The following is a 21,313-nucleotide window of genomic DNA, read 5'->3' on the forward strand; positions in this document are numbered from 1 at the left end:
CATTGACTAAGGCTACAGTTACCTCAGGGCTCAACTGGGAAGGACTCACTTCCCAGATCACTCATACGGACATTTGCAGAATTCAGTTCTTCATGAGCTGTTGGATTGAGGATGATTGAGGACTCCAGTTCCCTGCTAGCTGTTGTTTGGAGGTCATCCTCAATTCCTTGCCATGTGAGCCTCTCCAAGCTACCTCTCACAACATGGCAGCTGACTGCATCAGAATGAGTAAGAAAGAGGAGTCAGAGAGAACATGCCAATAAGACGGACATCACGGTCTTTTATAACCTAATCTTGGACGTGACATCCCATCAGTCTTGATGTCTTCTGTTAGAAGCAAGTCACTAGGACCAGTGCACATTCAAAGGGGATGAATTGCACAATGGCAAGAAGAATAGGAGGTGGAGATCATTGGGGCCATCTTAGAGGCTGCCTTCCCCATAAGGAAACAACCTGATGAATTGGGTCAAGACGTGAGCAATAATGAGAATTTGTTATAATAGAATCAATGGAAAAGGAATGGCTATTCATGTGATGGAGAGAAAAAAATTAATAGATTCTCGTGTTCAGCTTTGTAAGTTTCGTCTTTCCTAATCTCTCAACTACCCAAGCCTTTTTTACTTAAAAAAAAGAAAGCAAAGAAATAAATATGTAGTTTTTTCTCTCTTTCTTTCTTTTCTGTGTTTCATATAGAAGCAATATATATCAGTGCTACTCCTGCTGTGAGCTAAGTGTCACCTGCAAATCCCTTGAAGCATCCTTAAAAGCTTCATGGTCATATTTTTAGAAATTGTGGGCAAATTAATAGCTGAATAACTTTTCTCTATTAGGGGTTACTTGGAAGTGATAATTATTCCCTTTTCTCTTCAAGTTTAAAGCCAACTGAAAAAAATATTCATGAGGGTCAGACAGAGATCAAACGTTCATTTTATATTTGGTAAACCTGGATTTGAGTAAAAAGTTTGTACCTGAGGTCAAGGAGACTTTGTGGTCCCCCCAGCTGTTTGAGGTTGAGCAGTTGGACTTTGGGGCTTCCCCCCCAGAAGGGACAGGCCACCTGCTGTGTACAGGTGAGGAGGCCACCCACAGCTCGCAGTGGGCGGGGTCTGAAAGATGAGGAATGGACAGAATCACGTGCCAAAGTCATCTACCCCCATTCTGATGGGGAAATAAGTTACTTCTCCCCCTGTGAGGAAGGGAGAGAGATTAGAAGCATCCATAATGTTTCCTAGAGGTGATCCATTCTGGGAGTGGCATGGATTCCTTCTGCCTCTAGGAAAGAAAGGGAGACAGGTGGCACCAAGACTCCCTCCTCAAAATAGACTCCTTTTTATTCTTTTTAAAAATGAAGAGAAAATGCGATGACTAGTATGTCCAAAGAGAATTTCTGATTGAAGTTTCCAGTTACCAGCAGGCAGGGCTCTGGTGTGGGACCCCTCCCTGGGAGGTGTGTCATCTTAGATGCCCCTTTTGTTCTTTTGTAATTGATTCTTTTCATCACAGAAATACTACATGCTCATCTTCAACAACAACAAAATGCAGGATGTATAAAGGAAAAGTGTTCTCAACTCTCTCTCCAGTCCCACTCAGAGAGAAGAGTTCGATTTGTCTTCCTTTTTTTCTGTGCATTTGCAAACACACACATTCATAAAAATACTCTATTTCTTCATAAACGTCACACACTTTGTTCAGCAGATTGCTTTTTCACTCAGCAATGTATCACTGGTATCTTTCTCCAGTAGCACCTAATACTCGTCCCCAGTGTTCAATCACGAGATATGTATCATGTAGTATTTAACCAGTCCCTTATATTTAAGTTGTTCTGATTTATTTTGCTACTATAAACAATGCTACAATAAACATTACTATGTAAACGTATTTTTGCAAGAATCTTCAGTTATTTTTGAAGGGTAGAATTCTAGTATAATTTTTGGATCAAATTATATGGACATTTAAATTTTTATAGATGCTGTCAAATAACCTCTTAAACATTATAATAATTAACACTCTCCTATCATAATAGAGGAGAGTGACTATTTCCCTTTGAATATTATCAACCTTGAATATTACCTGGTTTTTAGTAAGTGAAAATGGTATCGATTTTAATTTATTGCTGATGAGGGAATATCTTATTTCCCCAAATTTAAAGTCATTTCTGTTTCTTCTTCAATTGCATTTATAACCATTACCATTTTCCTTTTGAACACATTTTTAACTTCATCCCTCAAAACGTTACTATTCAGTCCTTTGTTTAGTTTTAAAAATGTGAAGACATAGCCCAGTTTTGAGTCTAAAATATTTGCTCTACATACAATTTTCAGGAACATTTTGGTGTGTGTTAAATTTGTAAGATAAAGGAAAACTGCATTATTTTGTGTTTGCTATTATGAACTTGGATAGGAATCACAATAGGTATATACTGAAAGAAAGTAGAAAAACAAACATCCCCAAAACTAATGTGAGGCCTGGCACTATTTCCCATTCGCATTTCGTCTCATAGAAAAGTTAGTGCCTTACTGCTTAATCCAAAATGAAAAATCTTGGTTCTGTGGCTTCATCAACTTTCCTATTGTATTGCAGAAAGTATACTTGCAAATCTCTGGAATTATATAAATGAATTTTCACTAAGTAGGTTTCAAAATTGTTATTCTCTTATAGTGCCTTTATCTCTGAAGTGGAAAAGAAACCCAAGATGTTGAACCAAACCAATTTAGATAAGAAACGACTTACGCTCTGTTGGCAGGAGCTGGTATGTGAAAATCTATTTATACTTTTGCAAAGAACTAAAACGTGTGCTTTAAAAATAAACCTCATGGATGAAGCATAGGTCATAGAGCACATGAGGATAAAGTTCTACAGTTGTGTGATATAGAAGAATGGGAAGGGAATAAATAGATGAGTGAGTTGGAGAGGAACTAGCATTTACTGAATGTTTACAAGAATGAGCTAGAAGCCCACCAGCCCTATGTTCTATTCTGATGTAGGACTTGTTCATTTTCTTGACGTTTGTATTTTGTCAAAGGCTGTGGACTCTTTCACTTAACCTTCTGCCTCCTAAGCTGAGAGACAAAAAGACATAACTCAACTACCTCTCCTTGGTGTCCTCCCATTATGAATTGTGTGAAAAGCTGTGAGCACTGCCTGAGGGCAGGGCAGTGGCTGGTACCTCTCTGTGCCCTGGAGACCCTGCACAGTACTGAGTGCCTTAGAGATGTTCGGTCGCTATTGAACGAGTGACGACTGAGAAATGCCAGACCAAGTCAGACCCTGATTATCTCTCCTTGAAACTTCAGTTCCAGCAATGGCACCAAGGGACGTCTTGTTTGAGGCCATGATAATTCTGCAAAATAAAATTACTCAGTGTTTGGCCAGGGACATTTTTAAAGATGTGAATGAGGCCCACAGAGGTTAAATGATTTTATTTAAGGGTCACAGCTGGTTAATCATACGCCAGAGACTAAAGCCCGCGTCTCTGAACACTTGACTCATCCTGCTTTCCAGAACAATAAATGAAGTTTTGTGTCCTCCTCTACTCCAAGGAGGCCAGATTCCCACCGTATGTAAGATCTGCTTCCTACTGAATGTCTTCCTCAGCACCTCTGACTGTCTCTGCGGTGCCCGTCCTCCACAGATAGCCCGCACAGCTCTCTCGTTTCCTGTGTCCGACAGTCCTTGTCCTGAACAAGCCCAAGACTTCCGTGCTTTGCAGTGGCCCAGCTCTCTCTCCGCATTTCCAGCCTCTGGGTGGACACGTCCACTGCTTGCCTCATAGCACCTCTGACTCAGCGTATCCCACTCAGCCCATCATCTGCCCACCGAAGCTTGTTCCCTGTCCTGTATTTGTACCACCAGCCTCACTTGTTGCTCCAATCAGAAGCTTAAGAATCAACTTTGAATCCTGTACCTCAGCGGTCCCCAACCTTTTTGGCACCAGGGACCACTTTCGTGGACAGGATTTTTCCACAGATGGGGGCGGGAGGGGGGGGCAGTGGGAGTGGTTCAGGCGGTAATGGGAGCGACAGGGAAAGGCAGATGCAGCTTCACTCGTTCGCCTGCCGCCCACCTCCTGCTGTGCGGCCCGGTGCCTAACAGGCCGCGGACCGCTACCGGTCTACAGCCCGGGGGTTGGGGACCCCTGCTATACCTCACACTAAACGGTCATTTTGACCCCAGGCCAGGTTGAGACCCCGGCCCTTAAAGACTCTGGCACTCACTCCATTCTTCATCCCCAGGACCACTGCCTAACCCGAGTGCTTTAGCGTCTCTGGCCAGGGCTATCACAGTCATCTTCCCCTAGTCCACCTTCCGTACCACAGCCAGAATGGTCTCCAAAACACAAATCTGCTTAGATCTCTCTTGATTAAAAAAAACACTGGAGGGCTTCCCTGGTGGCTCAGTGGTTAAGAATCCGCCTGCCAATGCAGGAGACACGGGTTTGAGCCCTTGTCAGGGAAGATCCCACATGTCGCGGAGCAATTGAGCGCGTGCGCCACAACTACTGAAGCCCGCGCGCCTAGAGCCCGTGCTCTGCAGTGAGAAGCCCACGCACCGCAACAAAGAGTAGCCCCCGCTCACTGCAACTAGAGAAAGCCTGCGCGCAGCAACAAAGACCCAACACAGCCATAAATAAATAAATTTATTAAAAACAAAAGATTGGAGTCTCCCAGTTGTTCATAAGATAAAGGCCAAATTCCTCTGTGCACGATATACAGGGCTGTTCACCGTCTTGTCCCAGCCTAGTCTCCCAGCCTTGTCTCTCGTTGCTCCCTTCCCATGTATCTATGTGCCAACGATTCTGAACCCTCACTGATTACGTGCCTTCATATGTAATTGTTCCTTCCAACTGGACTGTACTTTTTCTTCTTATCATCTGATGAATTCAATGCATTGTTTGCTCAGCACAAATATCATATTATCCATAAAACCTGGCTTTGGCCCCTCTGGTCCCATGATGCATTACACATTTTAGTTATTTGCATATATTGCTTTCACCTCACCAACTGTCAGAGTCTCAAGGAAAGGAAGCTTGAGTCCTCCTCTTGTCCCAGGCCTTGGCTCCTGGGATAGTGCCTGGTGCATAGCAGGTATTCAGGTCCTCTAATCAGAGGGCTTCTTCGGTGCCAGGCCCTGTGCTGGGTGCTGGAGACACAAGGCTGTCAGTACTTGGTGCTTGTTCTTGAGGAATTTATTGACTGGTCTGTTCATTTCACAAACATTTATTTAACACCCGCTATGTGCCAAGAACTCCACCAGACTCTCAGTATTCAAGGTAAGAACAAGACCGAGGGGCCCCCTGTCCTTGCAAAGTTAACATTTGAGTGGGGAAGACAGACGATAGATAACAAAAAGTAAATAAAAACGATTACAGGTTATGATTATGAAGGGCATTTTTTTTTTTTTTAATGAAGGGCATTTTAAAAGGCCATGGTGATTGGGAAAATGTGGGAGAATATATGACAGTGGTATCATGGCAGTGGAGGCCTGAGGAGAAACCAGCCATGCAGAGTCTAGGGAGAACATGTGGTCAAGAGGAACCTTAAGCATCCCAGTCTTGAGGAGGGAGCTGGGCGTGTTTTAGGACCTCCTGAGGACCAGTGTGCCTGAGGCCCAGTGAGTGAAGCACTCCAAGATGAAGCAGCCAGTGGGCAGGACCCACTCATGCAGGGCCTTAGAAATCACTGCAAAGTGTTTGGTTTTTTTTTCCCCTAAGAACATGAATGCAGGCTGAATGAATGAATCAAAATAAACACTTTTAGATGTTCCAACCACACACACAGATCTCCCTGGTGCCTCTCTCCAATGATGCCAACTTGGTCTGGAAGCATCTACTGTGCCTCCGGGGAGAGGTGGTGAGAGCAGTGATGAAGGACATGGCCTCTGGACTCAGCAGGGGGTCAAGTCCAGCTCTGCCTCTCTGTAGCTGCATGACTCTATTTCCTCTGCTGTAAAATGGGAATGATAGTACCTACCCCGTAAGGTCGCTGTGAGGAGTCCTAAGGGTTAATACAGCAGCTATAACATTGCCCCGTGCAGAGTAAGAGCTCAGTCTATTTTAGCTGTTGTTGTTGCCAGTATCAGGAAGCCTAGATTCAGGTCTTGACTAAAGAGCTATGGGACCTGTGACAAACCTCTGGCTTCTCTGGGCCTCAGCTTCTCGTCTGTCAAATGAAGCTGAGATAATATTCACTGTCCCCATAGTCCTACCAAATTGCTGTTAATGGGCAGCGTGCCCCATAGCAGAGCCTGAAACAGCCCTCATGAGTGTCTCAGCATGGAACTTACAAGCACTTTCAGGAATCTCCAGCAACAGGACTGTGCTCGCTAACCAGATTTCTAGAAAGATCTACACCGACTCTTGTTTTGTTTTAGGAGGCCATAGCCCAGGAGGCCAAGGGGCTCACTCAGCAGCAGAAGAAAAAGTTATCTCTTGATGAAATGATCCAGGCGGCCCAAAACTTTGTGGAAAAAATCCGCTTTCTTGTGGATGAGGTAATCAACTCTAAAGGCAAAGGTCATTTGGAAGATGAGACCGAATATCTTCCCAGTGGGGCTTGAATGTTTGATAAGAATGAAAGATGAGCAGTGTTTTCTCTCAAGCCCTGCTGAGCTGAGCAGGTACCATTCGCTTGAAGGGTGAAGGAGGGGGTTTTAAATTAAGCCAAACATGTACGGCTTTATTGATTTTTTCACGAAGCCTGAGTATTCAGCCGAAATAAAAAGCACATTCCTAAATAATAATAATAATAAAGCACACTCCTTAATAGGATCAAGAAAAGTCAAAATAAACATGGGATCTTTGATAGGTTTTTAACTGCAAGCAAATTGAAACTCATGTCCAGTAAAAGTTAAAACAGCTTCTCATTTTAAAGTTAATTGTAAGCAATATCTTCTGGTGACTACCAGAATGATCTAAAAAAAGTCCTCGTATTTGCTTCTGTTAAATACTAGGTTTTGTGGCGGAAGTTTTCAGGGTGAGGTACAGATTTACTACTTCTGTTGTCCTTGAAAGCTTTTTTTCCTGTTGCAAATTCATTATTCCCTGGAGGCATAACAAACAAGCTGTGAGATAGTCACTTTGGAATGCAGGAATTTTAATAAGCACCCAGAAGGTTCAAACTAGGTCTGTGACTGACTGACCGTGTGGCCAGAGAACCTCCACAAGGATGTCTCTGTTTCCATGTCAAGAGAGAAGGGATGCCTTCTTAGGGTACCAATTACACTAGAGGATTACGGGGTTAGAAGAAGTATCTGCTTCCAGTCCGAGAATGTCAAAGCCTAGTTTATGACAATATGCCTCCCTTTTGTTTTGGAAGCTATACTGGCTCAGCAATGTGCATTTCAAACACTCACAACATAATGGGCCTCTTGGCAGGGAATTCTGCAATTCTTATCTTGATTAGCTCAACTTTAAAGTCTAATTTTCTGTGCAATTGAGTGCAGTTGCTCCTGAATAAACACCTATAATGGAGCGAAAATACTTAGCAATTATATTTTAGGTATAAAATCCCTTGTAAAATTGTTTTTCCTTCCTTCAGAGCGGATGGAAAGACATCCAAAGACATTCATGGATTTTTGTTTTTGGTGTTTCATTTGAATGTTCTGGAAATGTTACCTGGCTCTTAAGAGGTCCAATGCTGGAAGCCAAATCATGATTACAAGATTGCAAAGAAAAACTCCATGGGAAGGAGGAGCAAACGTTTGTTCTGCAGATGGAGAAAAATAGGCCACCAGAGATGCCAAGTCACGGGTCCGACTTGCATATTGTCAAAGCATGATAAGCAGTTGAGTGTATGGGGCTTCCGTGACCTAAGACTTTCTCAAAGAAGCCACGCTTAACTTGCTCGGTTGCACAGGTGTTTCAGTACCCAGAAAGTTTAAGTCACAGAACTTGTTGTGCAGAAGGGGTGCTGGTGCAGGATACGAGAACCCTGGGGGTGCTGTGTAAACACCCACCTCTCAGATCCATCCCCTCCTTCTCCACAGCCACAGCACACCATCCCTGACATCCTCATCTGGATGCTGAGCAACAGCAGGAGGGTGGCATATGCCCGCATCGCCGCCAAGGACTTGCTCTATTCCCCCATCAGGAAGCAGATGGGTCAACACTGCGGGAAGATCAAAACTCACTTCCTCAAAGTAAGTCTGTACTATTTTTTTTTTTTTTTCTGATCAGACTCTTTTTATTGTCTTTTTTATGAATGGGTCCCAGATGGCAAGGGAAGAGCTGGCTCCTGGCTTCTAGGCCAATTTCTCAGGGAGCCCCATGCATCATTGCTGAGAGGGAAGAGACTCCTCCCTGCTCCTCTCTGCTCAGCCCTCATTCACCAAGGGGAGGGGCTCTTGCTCAGGCTCCCGGCCCAGGGACACGCCCTTCCCCATGGAATTTATGGTATTTCATCAAAGGTCACAGTCTGTACTATTTTTGACTCAAGGATGGGAACCTCTGTTTTTCCTGGGTTGCACGGCATTCCTAGTGTGTGTCCAGATCTCTGACTTGACGCTAAGACTTTCAAAAGTCTGAGGACAACTAGAACATCTTGCCCCCTCTTGATTCAAGGAGACCATCCTAGGGCTGAATATTTTCCAATTTTCCGATAACTATGTCACCAGAGACATATAAGGTGTTTTTTAAAAAATCTAGTGCAGATATCTTAAGGTTATTTTAATTTTTACTTCTTTGATTACTAAGAAGAATGAACATTTTTTCTATTAGTTTCCTCTCTACTTTTCTCTTGAGTAATGTATCTATGGCATCATTTTACACGAGTTCATCTATATTTTAAAAATAGACTTCAAAGAAAATTACAAGAGGAGAGGTTGCTCTTCCACAGAACTGCTAGTTCAGGATTCCTGGCGGCTTTACACTGTAAAGATATGATAGTCTTTTCATCTTGGGTCCCTGCACCATTCATGAACACAGGCTCATAGGCACAATCTCTGGATAGATCCTACTGTCTTTAAATCAAGATTTGAGCCTTTCCTGGAGACCCTGGGTATTTTACCTCTACTACAAAGACATTTCTATCCCAGGAGAGAATTTGAGCAAACATGGAGAAAGACTGGTCCAAAAGCTTAACACTCACCAATGGCTGGCAACAAGAGTGTGTGATTTGACTGATTAACTTTCCCAACTCACAGTGGGCTGTCCTGCCAATCTGAGTTCTGATTATTTGCTACAACATAATTATTCTTCCACTACCTTAGAAGGAGGATGAGAAGGCTCAAAACCATGCCATGTGAAGAATAGGTGAGGAGATGACAATGCTTAACTAGAAGAGAGATTTGACAGCATGATAGAGATTTTGTGTTCGTAGGGCTTCCACGTGGATGGTGGGATGATTGTGTGTGTGTGCGCGCGCACACGTGTGTGTTTCCAGAGGCTAGAACTGGGCCCCACGAGAGACATTACAGGGAAATAGTTCCCTAAATGGAGGTCCACAATGTGTTCTTTCTCCCCTTGGTATGAATATGGCAGTGGGCAGCTAGATTAGACAGCCTCAAAGCGCATCCAATGGCTAGAGTCTACTGTTGATGTGATTGTTATGGGGGGCAGATAGAAGAGGCATTACAGGGTACTGGTTTAATACTTGAGCTTTGAAATAAGGTGAATCTGGGTTGGAATTTGTATTCGTTTACTAGGGCTGTTGTAACAAAGTGCTACCGTGTGGCTTAAACCACAGAAGTTTATTATCTCCCAGTTTTGAAGGCTGGAAAGCTGACACAAAGGGATTGGCAGGGCCGTGCTCCCTCTGAAGGTGCTGGGGAAGCATCTCTTCTAGCTTCTGGTAGCTCCTTGGCTTGTGGGAACATAACTCCAATCTTTTTATCATGTTCTCCCTGTGTGCATGTCTCCTTTCCTATGATGTCCTTTTTATAAGAATCCTACTCCAGATTGAGCTCATGTTAACTCTGTCTGTAATGACCCTATTTCCAAATAAGGTCATATTCTAAGGTACTAGAGGTTGGGACTTCAACATATGCATTTGAGGGGAATACAATTTTACCTCTTAGTGAATTCCAGGGCTAATATTTAGGAGCTGTATGACTTGGGGAATGTTACGTAACATCTCTGTGTCTCCTGTTCTTCATCCTTCAAATAGGGATGTGATGTTGAGGATTAAGTGGATAACTGCACGTAAAAGAACACAGAGTGTACGTCCGCCGGGGTCATCACGCAATAAATGTTGGCATTCAAACAAAAGGAAATCCAACATCTAGGGGACATTTCTGGCATTGTGTGCCCCCTTCACATCCAGGGAAGTGTTTGTGGTTCTGTATGTTAGATGCTATGGAAAACCCCGAATGAACTTTTTGGCCAACCCAATATTTTCTGTCATATGTACAAAAGGATTTTTAAACCCACCTCTGTAAAACTGTAACTGAAAAAGAAAAACTCACCCTAGTTATTCACCACAAATATTTCTTCAGCTTTCTCATTCCAAGGAATTCTGGGGTTGAAAGAAACACCTGTCTTAAAAATAGCAAATCATTTCAGAAAGCCCTGTGCTAAAAATAAGAGAAAACCAGCATAAAGTTATTATTCCTTCCTAAATATTTTGATGTATCCCAGAATTATTTAAAATTAGAACAGAGAACAACTGTCAACTAAAGCCAGAGAATAGACCTAACTGGGAATTCAGGACCTTTGCCCTGTGGCCTTGGCTTACTTCTTTATCTGGATTTTCCTTTTGTCATTGGGATTGCTTTGGGTGATAGCTTTGTAAATGTTGAACATGTTGTTTGATTGTCCTGACATGATGAAACATCTTGATAAGATGAAAACTATTTTCATTCCAGTTCTGATTGTTACCCCTGCTTTTTTTTTTTTTTTTTCCTCCCATATCTCTTCCCTCTTGCGTCTCCCTCCCTCCCACCCTCCCTATCCCACCCCTCCAGGCGGTCACAAAGCACTGAGCTGATCTCCCTGTGCTATGCGGCTGCTTCCCACTAGCTATCTACCTTACGTTTGTTACCCCTGCTTTTAACTCCCTCCGGCCACCTCCCTTTAGGCCCTGTTTCTCTTCACTGAATTGGTGAATCTGAAAAAAGCAAGAGCTGCTTCAGGGAGACAAAGGATTCACCCACCTGCTGCTCACTCCGGTTTCTTAACGGGGAATTAGAAAGTGCAGTGAGGCAAAGCACAGAATGTAAATCTCTCAGATCTCTAGATTTTTTCCAGAGTCGCCTCAAAGTTTGTTGCACAGAACAGCTGTCCTTTGAGTGGCACCATAAACACCCCGTGTTCAAACACGTTTAGAGGCTGCCGTTGTATCCCCCTCTTGGAGTTTCAGTGCCCGTCACCCAGTGGAAAAGTCAACGTCCTGCAGTCAGGAATCATCTTCTACGACCCATGCTTGTCAACCTTATTCATCTAGAATAGCTATTTACAAATTTTAGGAAACTGCTATGCCTAGGGGGCCCAGGTTGAGGGAATATTAATTAATCTAAAGGAAACAAAACTGCCTCACCTGAAGTCACATGGCTAGGTAATAGTAAATCTGGAACGGCAATCAGGTTTTCATGGTCCCTGTTCCAGGATCTTTATTTCTCTCTAATCTAAATATATTCATAATGTTACTAAAAATGCTGCAACAGAATTTGCTGAGCTCAGCCTAATCCACCATCCAGAAAAGCAGAATTCTCCCCCTTCAGTCTCAGAAAAGGACATTCATTCTAAAAGGAAACTCTTCCTGTGGGAGATGGATGCAGTGGCCCAATCTTCTTTTTTCTCTTGAGTCACCTCTCAGTGCTGAGTCCGCCACTCCTCAGTCTCGTTTCCACCTCTATCCTGGCTTCTGCTCCACAGCCCTGAGTCCAGACTCTTCCTCTCAGGCCTCCAGGTTTCCATCCAGCCTTCCCTAGGATGCAGCAGAAAGTGGTAGCTGCAGACACCTTCCAGGTCCTGCCTCAAAGTGAAGTCTCTACAAGACAAACACACCTTTCCCACACTAATATTGATGGACCAACTTCAACACAGTTTGTGTGAATGACCATCTTTCTCTCCTTTTTCAGACTGGCCAAGATTTCCCTTCTTTTGTAAGACCGCTGGCATTTCACCAGGACCCCGGAGGGGAGGTGGGTGGGTTACAGGAGAGGCTAAGACTTTAGCGTTCTGTCTCGTGCAGTTTTTACATATTGGTGATCATACTTTTTTGACGCAATTTTGCATTCTTTAATTTTTTTTTTTTTTTTCTCTCTCTCTCTCTCTCTTTCCCTCCCTGCCCTGCCATGCTATTCTTAAAAGGAAAGAAGTTGCTCTGGTTGGTCAGGCTTCAGGAGCACATGAGAGCAAGGGGAGAGCGGGGGAGGGGAAGGCAGGGAAGACAGCTGAGGCTGGAAATGCACGTGAAGTGAAACGTGGGTTGTTGTTTCTGCGAGCACCTAGGAAGGTGCTCAGTGATGGTGCGTGAGTCCCAACTTGGATTCCTAAGTGAGAGACTGCATTGTCTTGCAAACAATTTCAAGGTGTGTATTTTTAAAAAGATGTATAAACGGCAAACTTTAGGCATGCAGCCATGGTCCTTGTATAACGTTTTCACAAGATGTTAGCTGAGTTTTGGTTTCTAGCCATGAATTCACATATACAGGTTGTTTTCATAGCAGTAGAGATGAAGGACGTTTTGTGTTTTTGTTTTACTTTAAGAAGCAAAGGATATTGGACCTGCTTGGGCGCAACACAGCATAGTTAAGAGTCTTGCTACTCAAACACTTAAAACTGTGGTCCATAGACCAGCAGGATAAGCACCAACAGGGAGAAATCTCAAATCCTACCCCACACCCGCTGAGTCAGAATTTATATTTAAACCAGATGCCCCAGCAGTTCACATGCACGGGTACACGTACCACTGTATGAGGAGCTTGGGCCAAGAGGATGGGCTCTGGAGCCAGGTAGAGCAGGGTTGAGTCTTGGCTCTATCCCTGCCTGGCTTTGTGACATTGGACAATTGTCTCAACCTCTCTGAACCTCCACTTCTTCATCTTTAAAATACACATAATGAAAGAATTTATTTTACAGTCGTCATGAAGATGAATGATAACCTATTGCTTGTTAATAGTATGCAAGTAATAGGCCGTTCTGTGTGTAGGGAGGAACATTAGACCAGGGCCTGGGACAATGTAAGTGCTCAGCACATGTAAAATATTATTATTAGAAAAATAAATAAATAATTCAACAAATATTTTCCAAGTGCTTCCTGAGTGCCAAGTACTATTTTAGGCACTGGGGACATCACTGTGATATGACAGTCAAACATCCTGCCTTTGTGAATTGATGTCCTTGGGATGTATACAGATGGCAGAGGGATTGCTTTTATTACAACAAAATAACCTTAGGCTCTCAATAGCTATTTGTTTGATTGAACAAGTGCTCAATGCATTTTAGCTATTTTCATTTTTATTGTGGAAGTGATGAATTGAGGGTGTTTTGTCTTATTATAATTTTTAAAACGATGAGTTGCACACTGGTTGTCTTTACTAACAGCAAAATGACCTTAGTTGTTTCTTTTTTTAAAATTTTTTGGAAGTATCACTTTTTTTTTTTTTTTTTGGCTGCATCGGGTCTTCGTTGCTGCGCGTGGGCTTTCTCTAGTTGTGGCGAGCTGGGGCTACTCTTCGTTGAGGTGCGTGGGCTTATCATTGTGGAGGTTTCTCTTGTTGTGGTGCACAGGCTCTAGGCGTGCGGGCTTCAGTAGTTGTGGCACGTGGGCTCAGTAGTTGTGGCTCACGGGCTTAGTTGCTCCGCAGCATGTGGGATCTTCCTGGACCAGGGCTCGAACCGGTGTCCCCTGCATTGTCAGGCGGATTCTTAACCACTGAACCAGCAGGGAAGCCCCCTTAGTTGTTTTTGTTTTGTTTTGTTTTGTTTTTGCGTTACGCGGGCCTCTCACTGTTGTGGCCTCTCCCGCTGCAGAGCACAGGCTCCGGACGCGCAGGCTCAGCGGCCATGGCTCACAGGCCCAGCCGCTCCGCGGCATGTGGGATCTTCCCGGACCGGGGCACGAACCCGTGTCCCCTGCATCAGCAGGTGGACTCTCAACCGCTGCGCCACCAGGGAAGCCCCCCCTTAGTTGTTTTTTTAAAGCTGAATAAATAATGGCATCCTATTCCCTAAAGAATAAAATCTAAACTCCTCCGTATACTCAGCAGGATTCTGCAGCCTCATCTGTGTCATTCTCTGTTCCAGCTTTTTCTCTGCTGAAAGCTCTTAGCAAATCTGTCCCTGGCACCAAGTAAGCGCTCACTAAACGTCAGCCCTAATCACCACAGTTAGCTCCTGCCTCTGTATCTCTGTTCAGGCACTTCCCTCCTCCTGGGATGCCTTCTCTACGAGTCCAACTCCAAAGTACTTATTAAAGCCTACTGGAATATGTGAGTATTAAAGAAAGGATGGATATACCTGCTTCTCCTCTGGTCCTGTGGCATCTTCTCTCTTACACTTGACCTTGCATTTGAGTAAGTGAATGCAAGTCAGCCTCCCTGTCTAGATGTGAGCTCTTGGAAGGGAAGCCCAGGACTGTGTCGCAGTCATTGTGAGGCCCTTCTGGCCCCACTCCCTCAGCAAGGTCTGGTGGCACTTGGTAGTAGCTGAACTGAGTTGCTCACAGTCCTCTTGGGGAACTCACAGAGCAAGACAGGAAGGCAGGCCAAGAACCAGGCACAGTTTGGGGTTCTGGGGCTTTCCACGGGTGCCTGGGAAATTGTCAGAGCAAGTGGTAGCCTCTCCCAGTGGGATTTTGTGATTCTCCATGGAAAAGAAGTGGTGCAGAAGAAAGGGGAATTGTGCATTGATGGGAAATCCTAGGAAACACTAAGAAGAGGCACTTAGAAGAGTCGACGAAATCTGGAGAGGTGGCCACTTTCCGAGCGAAAGCCTTGCCAGAAAGCCTGCACCCAGACAAGTCTGGGGCCTGAGGTTCCTTAGATGGGGGTGAGGAGTCCCCTAATCCTGGTGACGGAGAAATAAAGGAGCCGCTCTGCATTGAGTTGCGCCCTTCACATGTTGAGAATGCATGCACCCACACGCCACACACACACTACTGCACACATAAACACAAATTCAAACAAACATAAATATAAATACAAATCCGAGTACATTCAAAGGAGGGAAAGCAGGGTAGCAAGGGAATTTGAAACCACACTGCGTGAGGGAGGGGTGAAGGGATGAGAGGTGTCTAGCAGGAAGAAACAACGTGGTAGGGCAGGTAGATGCCCTGAAGCCCACGGGGGCCTGACCTATGGAAGAAGAATTCGAGTTCTCCTGAGCAAAGCAAAGAGGCAGAGGCTGTGGTTGGAACTCAAGGCAATTGGAAGTTCTGGGAAGGGGGATTTCAACTCAGTGTGGGGAGAAGCAGGCTGTGGGCGTTCAGAGTCCAGAGCCCACATCTGGTATCATCTCCCCTGGTTCGAGTCCTGGCTCCGTCACTTAAAATCTGAGTGATCTTAGGAACTTATTTAGCCTCTCTGAGCCTGAGTTTTCTCATCTGTAAAATGGGTAATAACCATACCTACCTGTTAGGTTTAAATGATCACACAGGGCCTGTTTGAGCTTCAGGCCCCATTAAACCTGGATCCTCCTCTAAAACTGTGCATCGTGGCAACTGGGGTCATTGGTCTCATTTTAATAGGAGCCCCAGGGAAGGACCTCTTTTCTCAGAGAGTGAGGCCCACAATGGCTTCTACTAATGAGGGGGTCTCTTCCTTGTAACCTTTCCCCAGCTTCCTGGAAAACAGCCGGCTGGTTGGTCGATGCAAGCAAAAATTGACGTGTACATGTGGCTGGGCTCCACCAGACACTCTAGTGCCATTTTGAACAACTTACCAGCAGGCTATGAAGCAGAAATGTCCTCCGAAGGGGCTGGCATCAGTAAACCCCCAGCTAACCTGCTCTACCAAGGTATGATGCCCACTGGGCCAAGAGGGTCATAAGATGTGTCTGGTGGGCTTCTGAGGGGCGGCATTCATGAGCTGTTTGCACATTATTTTAGGATCAACTTATTTGCCTCTTTTAATACAGTTTCTAAGTTTTCTTTCTGACCTTCCAATGTCCCATCTAAAGAATAAAGTGAAGTTATTAAACATCTGGAATAAATATTTATATTTTTCTGTTAATGGAGAGAATGCAATATGAGCTTCTTCGTTAGCAGACTATATAGATTGAGTTTGCATTTAAAGCAAAAGATGTCTTTTTTGGGGCTTCCCTGGTGGTGCAGTGGTTAAGAATCCGCCTGCCAATGCAGGGGACACGGGTTCGATCCCTGGTCCGGGAAGATCCCACATGCTGCAGAGCAACTAAGCCTGTGCGCCACAACTATTGAGCCTGTGCTCCAGAGCCCACGAGCCACAACTACTTAGCCCACGTGTTACAATTACTGAAGCCCGTGTGCCTAGAGCCTGTGCTCTGCAAGAAGAGAAGCCACCACGATGAGAAGCCCACGCACTGCAACAGAGAGTAGCCCCTGCTCGCCACAACTAGAGAAAGCCCGCATGCAGCAACGAAGACCCAATGCAGCCAAAAATAAATACAATTTAAAAAATAATAAAGCAAAAGATGTCTTTTAAAGCGACATCAGTAAGTTCTTGTGCTCATAGGACCTGTGGAATTAAAGCAGATTTCCTTTTACATGGCATTGGGGTTTTGACCCATAAAGAGCAGCCGTTTACATTTCGCAGTAATGACTCAGTAGAAACTGGTATCATTGGGGTCACTCATGTTTCTCTAGCTTGGTTCTTGGGTTGGCTACTTTTAGCAGTTCAGCATGGTTTATGTAATCCTCTCTTCTACGTAGGTATTTGCTATGAGTGCCATCATATTTCCATTTCCATATAATTTTGAACTTTATTCTAAGCATTAATGCCTTACAGTTGCATTTTGCTTTCTGTTTCCACATTGCTTCAATTTGCATGATCCTTGCTGCTGAATTCAGATAGGGTAGAACAGTTTTACCTTCACTTCAACTGAAGTTGAGTTTTGAATTGAGCCAGTGTCTGAAACACTGGAGGACTGTCTACAAATCCAGGTTTCCCGTGTTGCACAAGGCTCCTCTGATGTTGACTGAACTTGACTGCCAGTGGAACCTAAATGGCTCAATACTTAAAGACAGAGTTCTAGAGATATTTATCCAATGGTTCAGCTCGTGGTTTCCATGCCCGATATCAATGCGTAAGAACAAGGAAAACTCAGCTCTGTCTCTTTGAAAAATGCACAACCCCTACCATATGCCAAGCATTGTGCCATACACTTTACACATAGGATTTGATTTATTTCTCACACCAACCTTGGGTGGTTTCTTCATTCTACAGGTGGAGAAAGGATGTATTGGAAGTGTTTAGAAATTGCCCAAGATCACACAACTAGTAAATGATGGAACAAACTGTCTCCAAACTCTTCTTTATTTCCACTGCTTTCTATCCTGTCTTTAGAGTTTTCATCTTTGGGTGAAAACACCCACATCAAGTTACCTTTTTATTTCTATAGACACTATCTCTAGAGACCCAAGGTACCTGGACATATTTGCTGTCCCAGCTACTAACGATTCAGAGGAGAGGAAAGGCTTTTTCCAAAGCTTTCTGACCCTCTGCAGCATGTTCTTTTCATGGAATGACCTAATAAACTTGCTCGGCTGTGCCCTGACATTAATGGCTTTGGCTGCCTTCCACACCTCCTGGAGAATTTCCTTTCTTCGTTCATTTTATGCTTCAGAACATATCCATTCAACCAATAATTAGCTTGCACCTGCATATGGAAGGTACGGTGGGAAAACTAGTGGGGAATGAGGAGTGATGGGAGAGGTGATCCTGGCCCTCCAATGGGGGCAATCAGACGTGTCTCTAATAACCACACGTGGAAAGTGAGCCGCAGCACAGAGATGGGCCAAAGTATGGGAGCAAAGAGGAAGCTGGCTTTACTAGTCTAAGGAACAGAGCTGGTAAGACTCAAGGTTTCAGAAAAACAAAAACCTAGACCAAGTCAATGGCGACCCCTGGAGGTGTGCAGTGTCCTGCCTATGTGGTTGTATTGGGAGCTCTGCTAAAATTCTGGGGTGACTCACTTCAGGGACAGCTTGTGGATGATCTCAGGGAATGAGCTATTCTCAAGTTCACTCCCAGCTGAGAAATTTGCCCACTTATGCAGTGTGTTAAGGAACGCTTAGAGAGCGTGGGCTCTCTTGACATACCCTGGTCAGGAAATTCCTCAACCCTCTGCTGAATGTTCCTTTGTTAACTGTCACCCTTTTAAGGAGCTCTCTTGGGTACGAGGGTAAAAGGGAAAAACACTTTTAACAGTTTTTGTTAAGGTATTTATCTCCCTTTATTCTACATGATATGTTTATATCACTATTTCTTGATTTTACATTTAACACATAACTACTCATTGTGAAAGATGAGGATTTACCTCTGTAACTTATCCAAGCTTTTATCTCCTTGTTCCAATTTTAAATAGATAGTTCTGTTGCTTAGTGTTTTTCTTGATTCAATGCAATCTCAATTAAAATCCCAGCAAGTTGTTTTGTGGATATCAACAAACTGATTCTAAAGTTCATGTGGAGAGGCAGAAACCCGGAAGAGTCAACACAATACTAAGAAGAACAAAGTTGGAAGACTGACACTACCCGACATCACGACTTACTCTAAAGCTACAATCATCAAGACAGTGCAGTATTAGCAAAAGAATAGACAAATAGGTCAGTGGAACACAATAGAAAGCCCAGAAATAAACCTACATAAATATATTCAGTTGATCTTTGACAAACAAGCGAAGGCAATACAATGGAGCAAGCATAGTCTTTTCAACAAATGGTGCTGGAACAACTGGACACACACATGCAAAAATATAAATCTAGACATCGAACTTACGACATTTGCAAAAGTTAACTCAAAATGGATCATAAACCTAAATACAAAATGCAAAACTATAAGACTCCTAGAAGATAATATAGGAGAAAACCAAGATGATTTTAAGTATGGCAATGATTTTTTAGATACAACACCAAAGGCATGATCCATGAACGAAATAATTTTTTTTTAAAAGAGGGTAAAAGGGAACAAATGAATATAAAAAGCAAGAGGGGCCAGGCAAGGGCCAAGGATCATAAAGTCCATGAAACAAGGCATATGATTAACTCAACTCTTCTTTGGGTTTCCCCCACTGAACCCTGGTCTGCCCCACCTGCAGCCCTGTCTCTGCCTCCCATCCCGTCAACCAGGTGTGCTCACTCCTGCCTTTAACCTCCCATGCCCTCTGCCTGTATCTCCTGCAGGACACTTAGCTCTGGCTCCTGTCACTGGGATTGGGGCACTTGCTTATCTTCTGCCCCGTCCCTGGAGCTCCCCAAGGTCAGGGGCTGTCTTAGCTGCTTCAGAATCCTCAGAGGCCAGAACTGTGCCTGGTATACTATAGGTGCTCAAAATGACATTGGCTGGCTGAATGGCAGAATGGATGGATGGATGAACTGAGTTTATGGAAGCAAAAATGAAGAAATGTCCCCCTTTCTTATACACACACACCCTTGGAAACAGGAGGTTTTACTAAGAGGTGAAATGTGGTATTTTTAAATTTTTTATTGAAGTGTCATTGACTTACAATATGATATCATTTTCAGGTGTACAGCACAGTGATTCAGTATTTTTACAGATTATACTCCATTATAAGTTATTACAAAATAATGGCTATAATTCCTTGTGCTGTACAATATATCCTGTTGCTTATCTATTTCATACATAGTAGTCTGTATCCGTTCATCACATACCCCTAATTTATCCCTCCCCCCACCCCTCTCCCCTTTGGTAGCCAGAAGTTTGTTTTCTATGTCTGTGAGTCTGATGCCGTTTTGCATATAGATTTTTAAAATGTGGTATTTTAGGAAGAGATTTGGATTTTGGAATCTGATGGAAGTGAAATCCAGGCTCTGGAATTAGTTAGCTCTGAAAACTTGGAAATGTATTTTAGCCTTTTTAGGAACCATTTCCCTCATCTGTAAAATGAAGATAATGATATATATGTCACGGGGTTGTTTCGTTATGAAGATTAAATCCCACAGTGTGGTGAATGCACCAAGGAGAACGCCTGGCTCCAAAGTGCCCATGAACATGACCTCTTCCCCCATCTTCCCTGTGTCCATTTTGGTCTAAGAGGCCTTCAGTGCCCGTGGTCTCCTTTGTCTGTCTCCGGAAACACCCACAGGTGAGCATCACACACAGACACCCACTCGCACTCACTGTTCCTCGGAAGCCTGCTAATGCCACCCCTTCCCGTTATTTGTCCACAGACCGGCATGTCTTCCAGCTGAGAGCTCACATGTACCAAGCCCGGGGCCTCATCGCAGCCGACAGCAACGGACTTTCAGACCCTTTTGCCAAGGTCACATTCCTTTCCCACTGCCAGACCACGAAGGTAACCAGGGGAGCCCACTTGCTTTCTCCCCGCAGCCCACAGCTGAGCCACAGCAGAACCCCAGGAAAGAAAAAAACAGGGGCACGTTGCAAATACTTGTGTCTCTGGGTGTGTAGGTGTTTCAGGGTTTCAGACTCAAAAGCATGGGCACAAGGCAGGCCAGACATTGGGAAGGTCTGCTGATCCAATGTGATCTGTTGTCGTGAAGCCAAGAGGGCAAGTAACAGAGTTGAAGGAAGGGAGGGAGGAAAAGAGGGGTGAGGGAGAACGGGATCTGGCACCCAGAGCACCTGCTGGAGTGATGGGCACAATGCCAAGCTCAGTGGGATGAACAAACAGCTCAGACGACTTGCACGAGGCTTCTGGTGCAGTCTTTGCTGAGGGGTCTTGGTGGGGAGGAAAGCTTTCCTGCTCTGCAGTCAGGAAGCCCTAGACTTTGTACTTCTAGCCGGGGGTCTTTGCGCACTTTTAACACCTGTGTGATTCAGTGTCTCTGGAAAATACTACTTCCAGACAGACGCTGTGAGGATTAAAGGAGATGGATCTATACCTGTTTCCTTGGCTTTCTCCCTTTCCTGTACATTGAGTGCGGACATGTGAAAAGGGGCCCTCATGAGCGCACATCCAATAGGCTGCTTTTCTCATTAGATCGTATTCTCTAAGGATTTACTCTGTTCTCTGAGGATTCACTGTTCTGAGGGAGGGAAGCTCCGTAAAGGATTTGCCCACCTCTGGGAGTTAGGACAGAATTAAGACACAAAGAGACCTGACCTCATGTTGTACCTCATCTACTCTCTAGCTGCCTTTACTCACTAAACCTCAGTACGTCTTCTTAAAATAGGGCTGTTGAGAAGAAGCAAAAAGTTAAGTGTACAAAGAGATTGATGAGTAGTGGCCATTACATTGGCTGACGTTAAGAGGGCT

General features: G+C 44.2%; 1 protein-coding gene across 1 annotated transcript in view; it reads left to right on the forward strand.

Annotated features, from left to right (window-relative positions):
* Nucleotides 1–21,313, forward strand: part of FER1L6 (fer-1 like family member 6) — a 126,477-nt gene that overhangs the window by 38,434 nt on the left and 66,730 nt on the right. The window contains exons 15-19 of the mRNA XM_059995163.1: nt 2,659–2,749; nt 6,370–6,489; nt 7,984–8,136; nt 15,715–15,892; nt 20,265–20,389. Coding sequence (XP_059851146.1) covers nt 2,659–2,749; nt 6,370–6,489; nt 7,984–8,136; nt 15,715–15,892; nt 20,265–20,389 — 667 coding nt within the window. The remainder of the gene's footprint in view (nt 1–2,658; nt 2,750–6,369; nt 6,490–7,983; nt 8,137–15,714; nt 15,893–20,264; nt 20,390–21,313) is intronic.

Source organism: Delphinus delphis, chromosome 17 (assembly GCF_949987515.2).
Source record: "Delphinus delphis chromosome 17, mDelDel1.2, whole genome shotgun sequence".
Taxonomy (NCBI): Eukaryota; Metazoa; Chordata; class Mammalia; order Artiodactyla; family Delphinidae; genus Delphinus; species Delphinus delphis.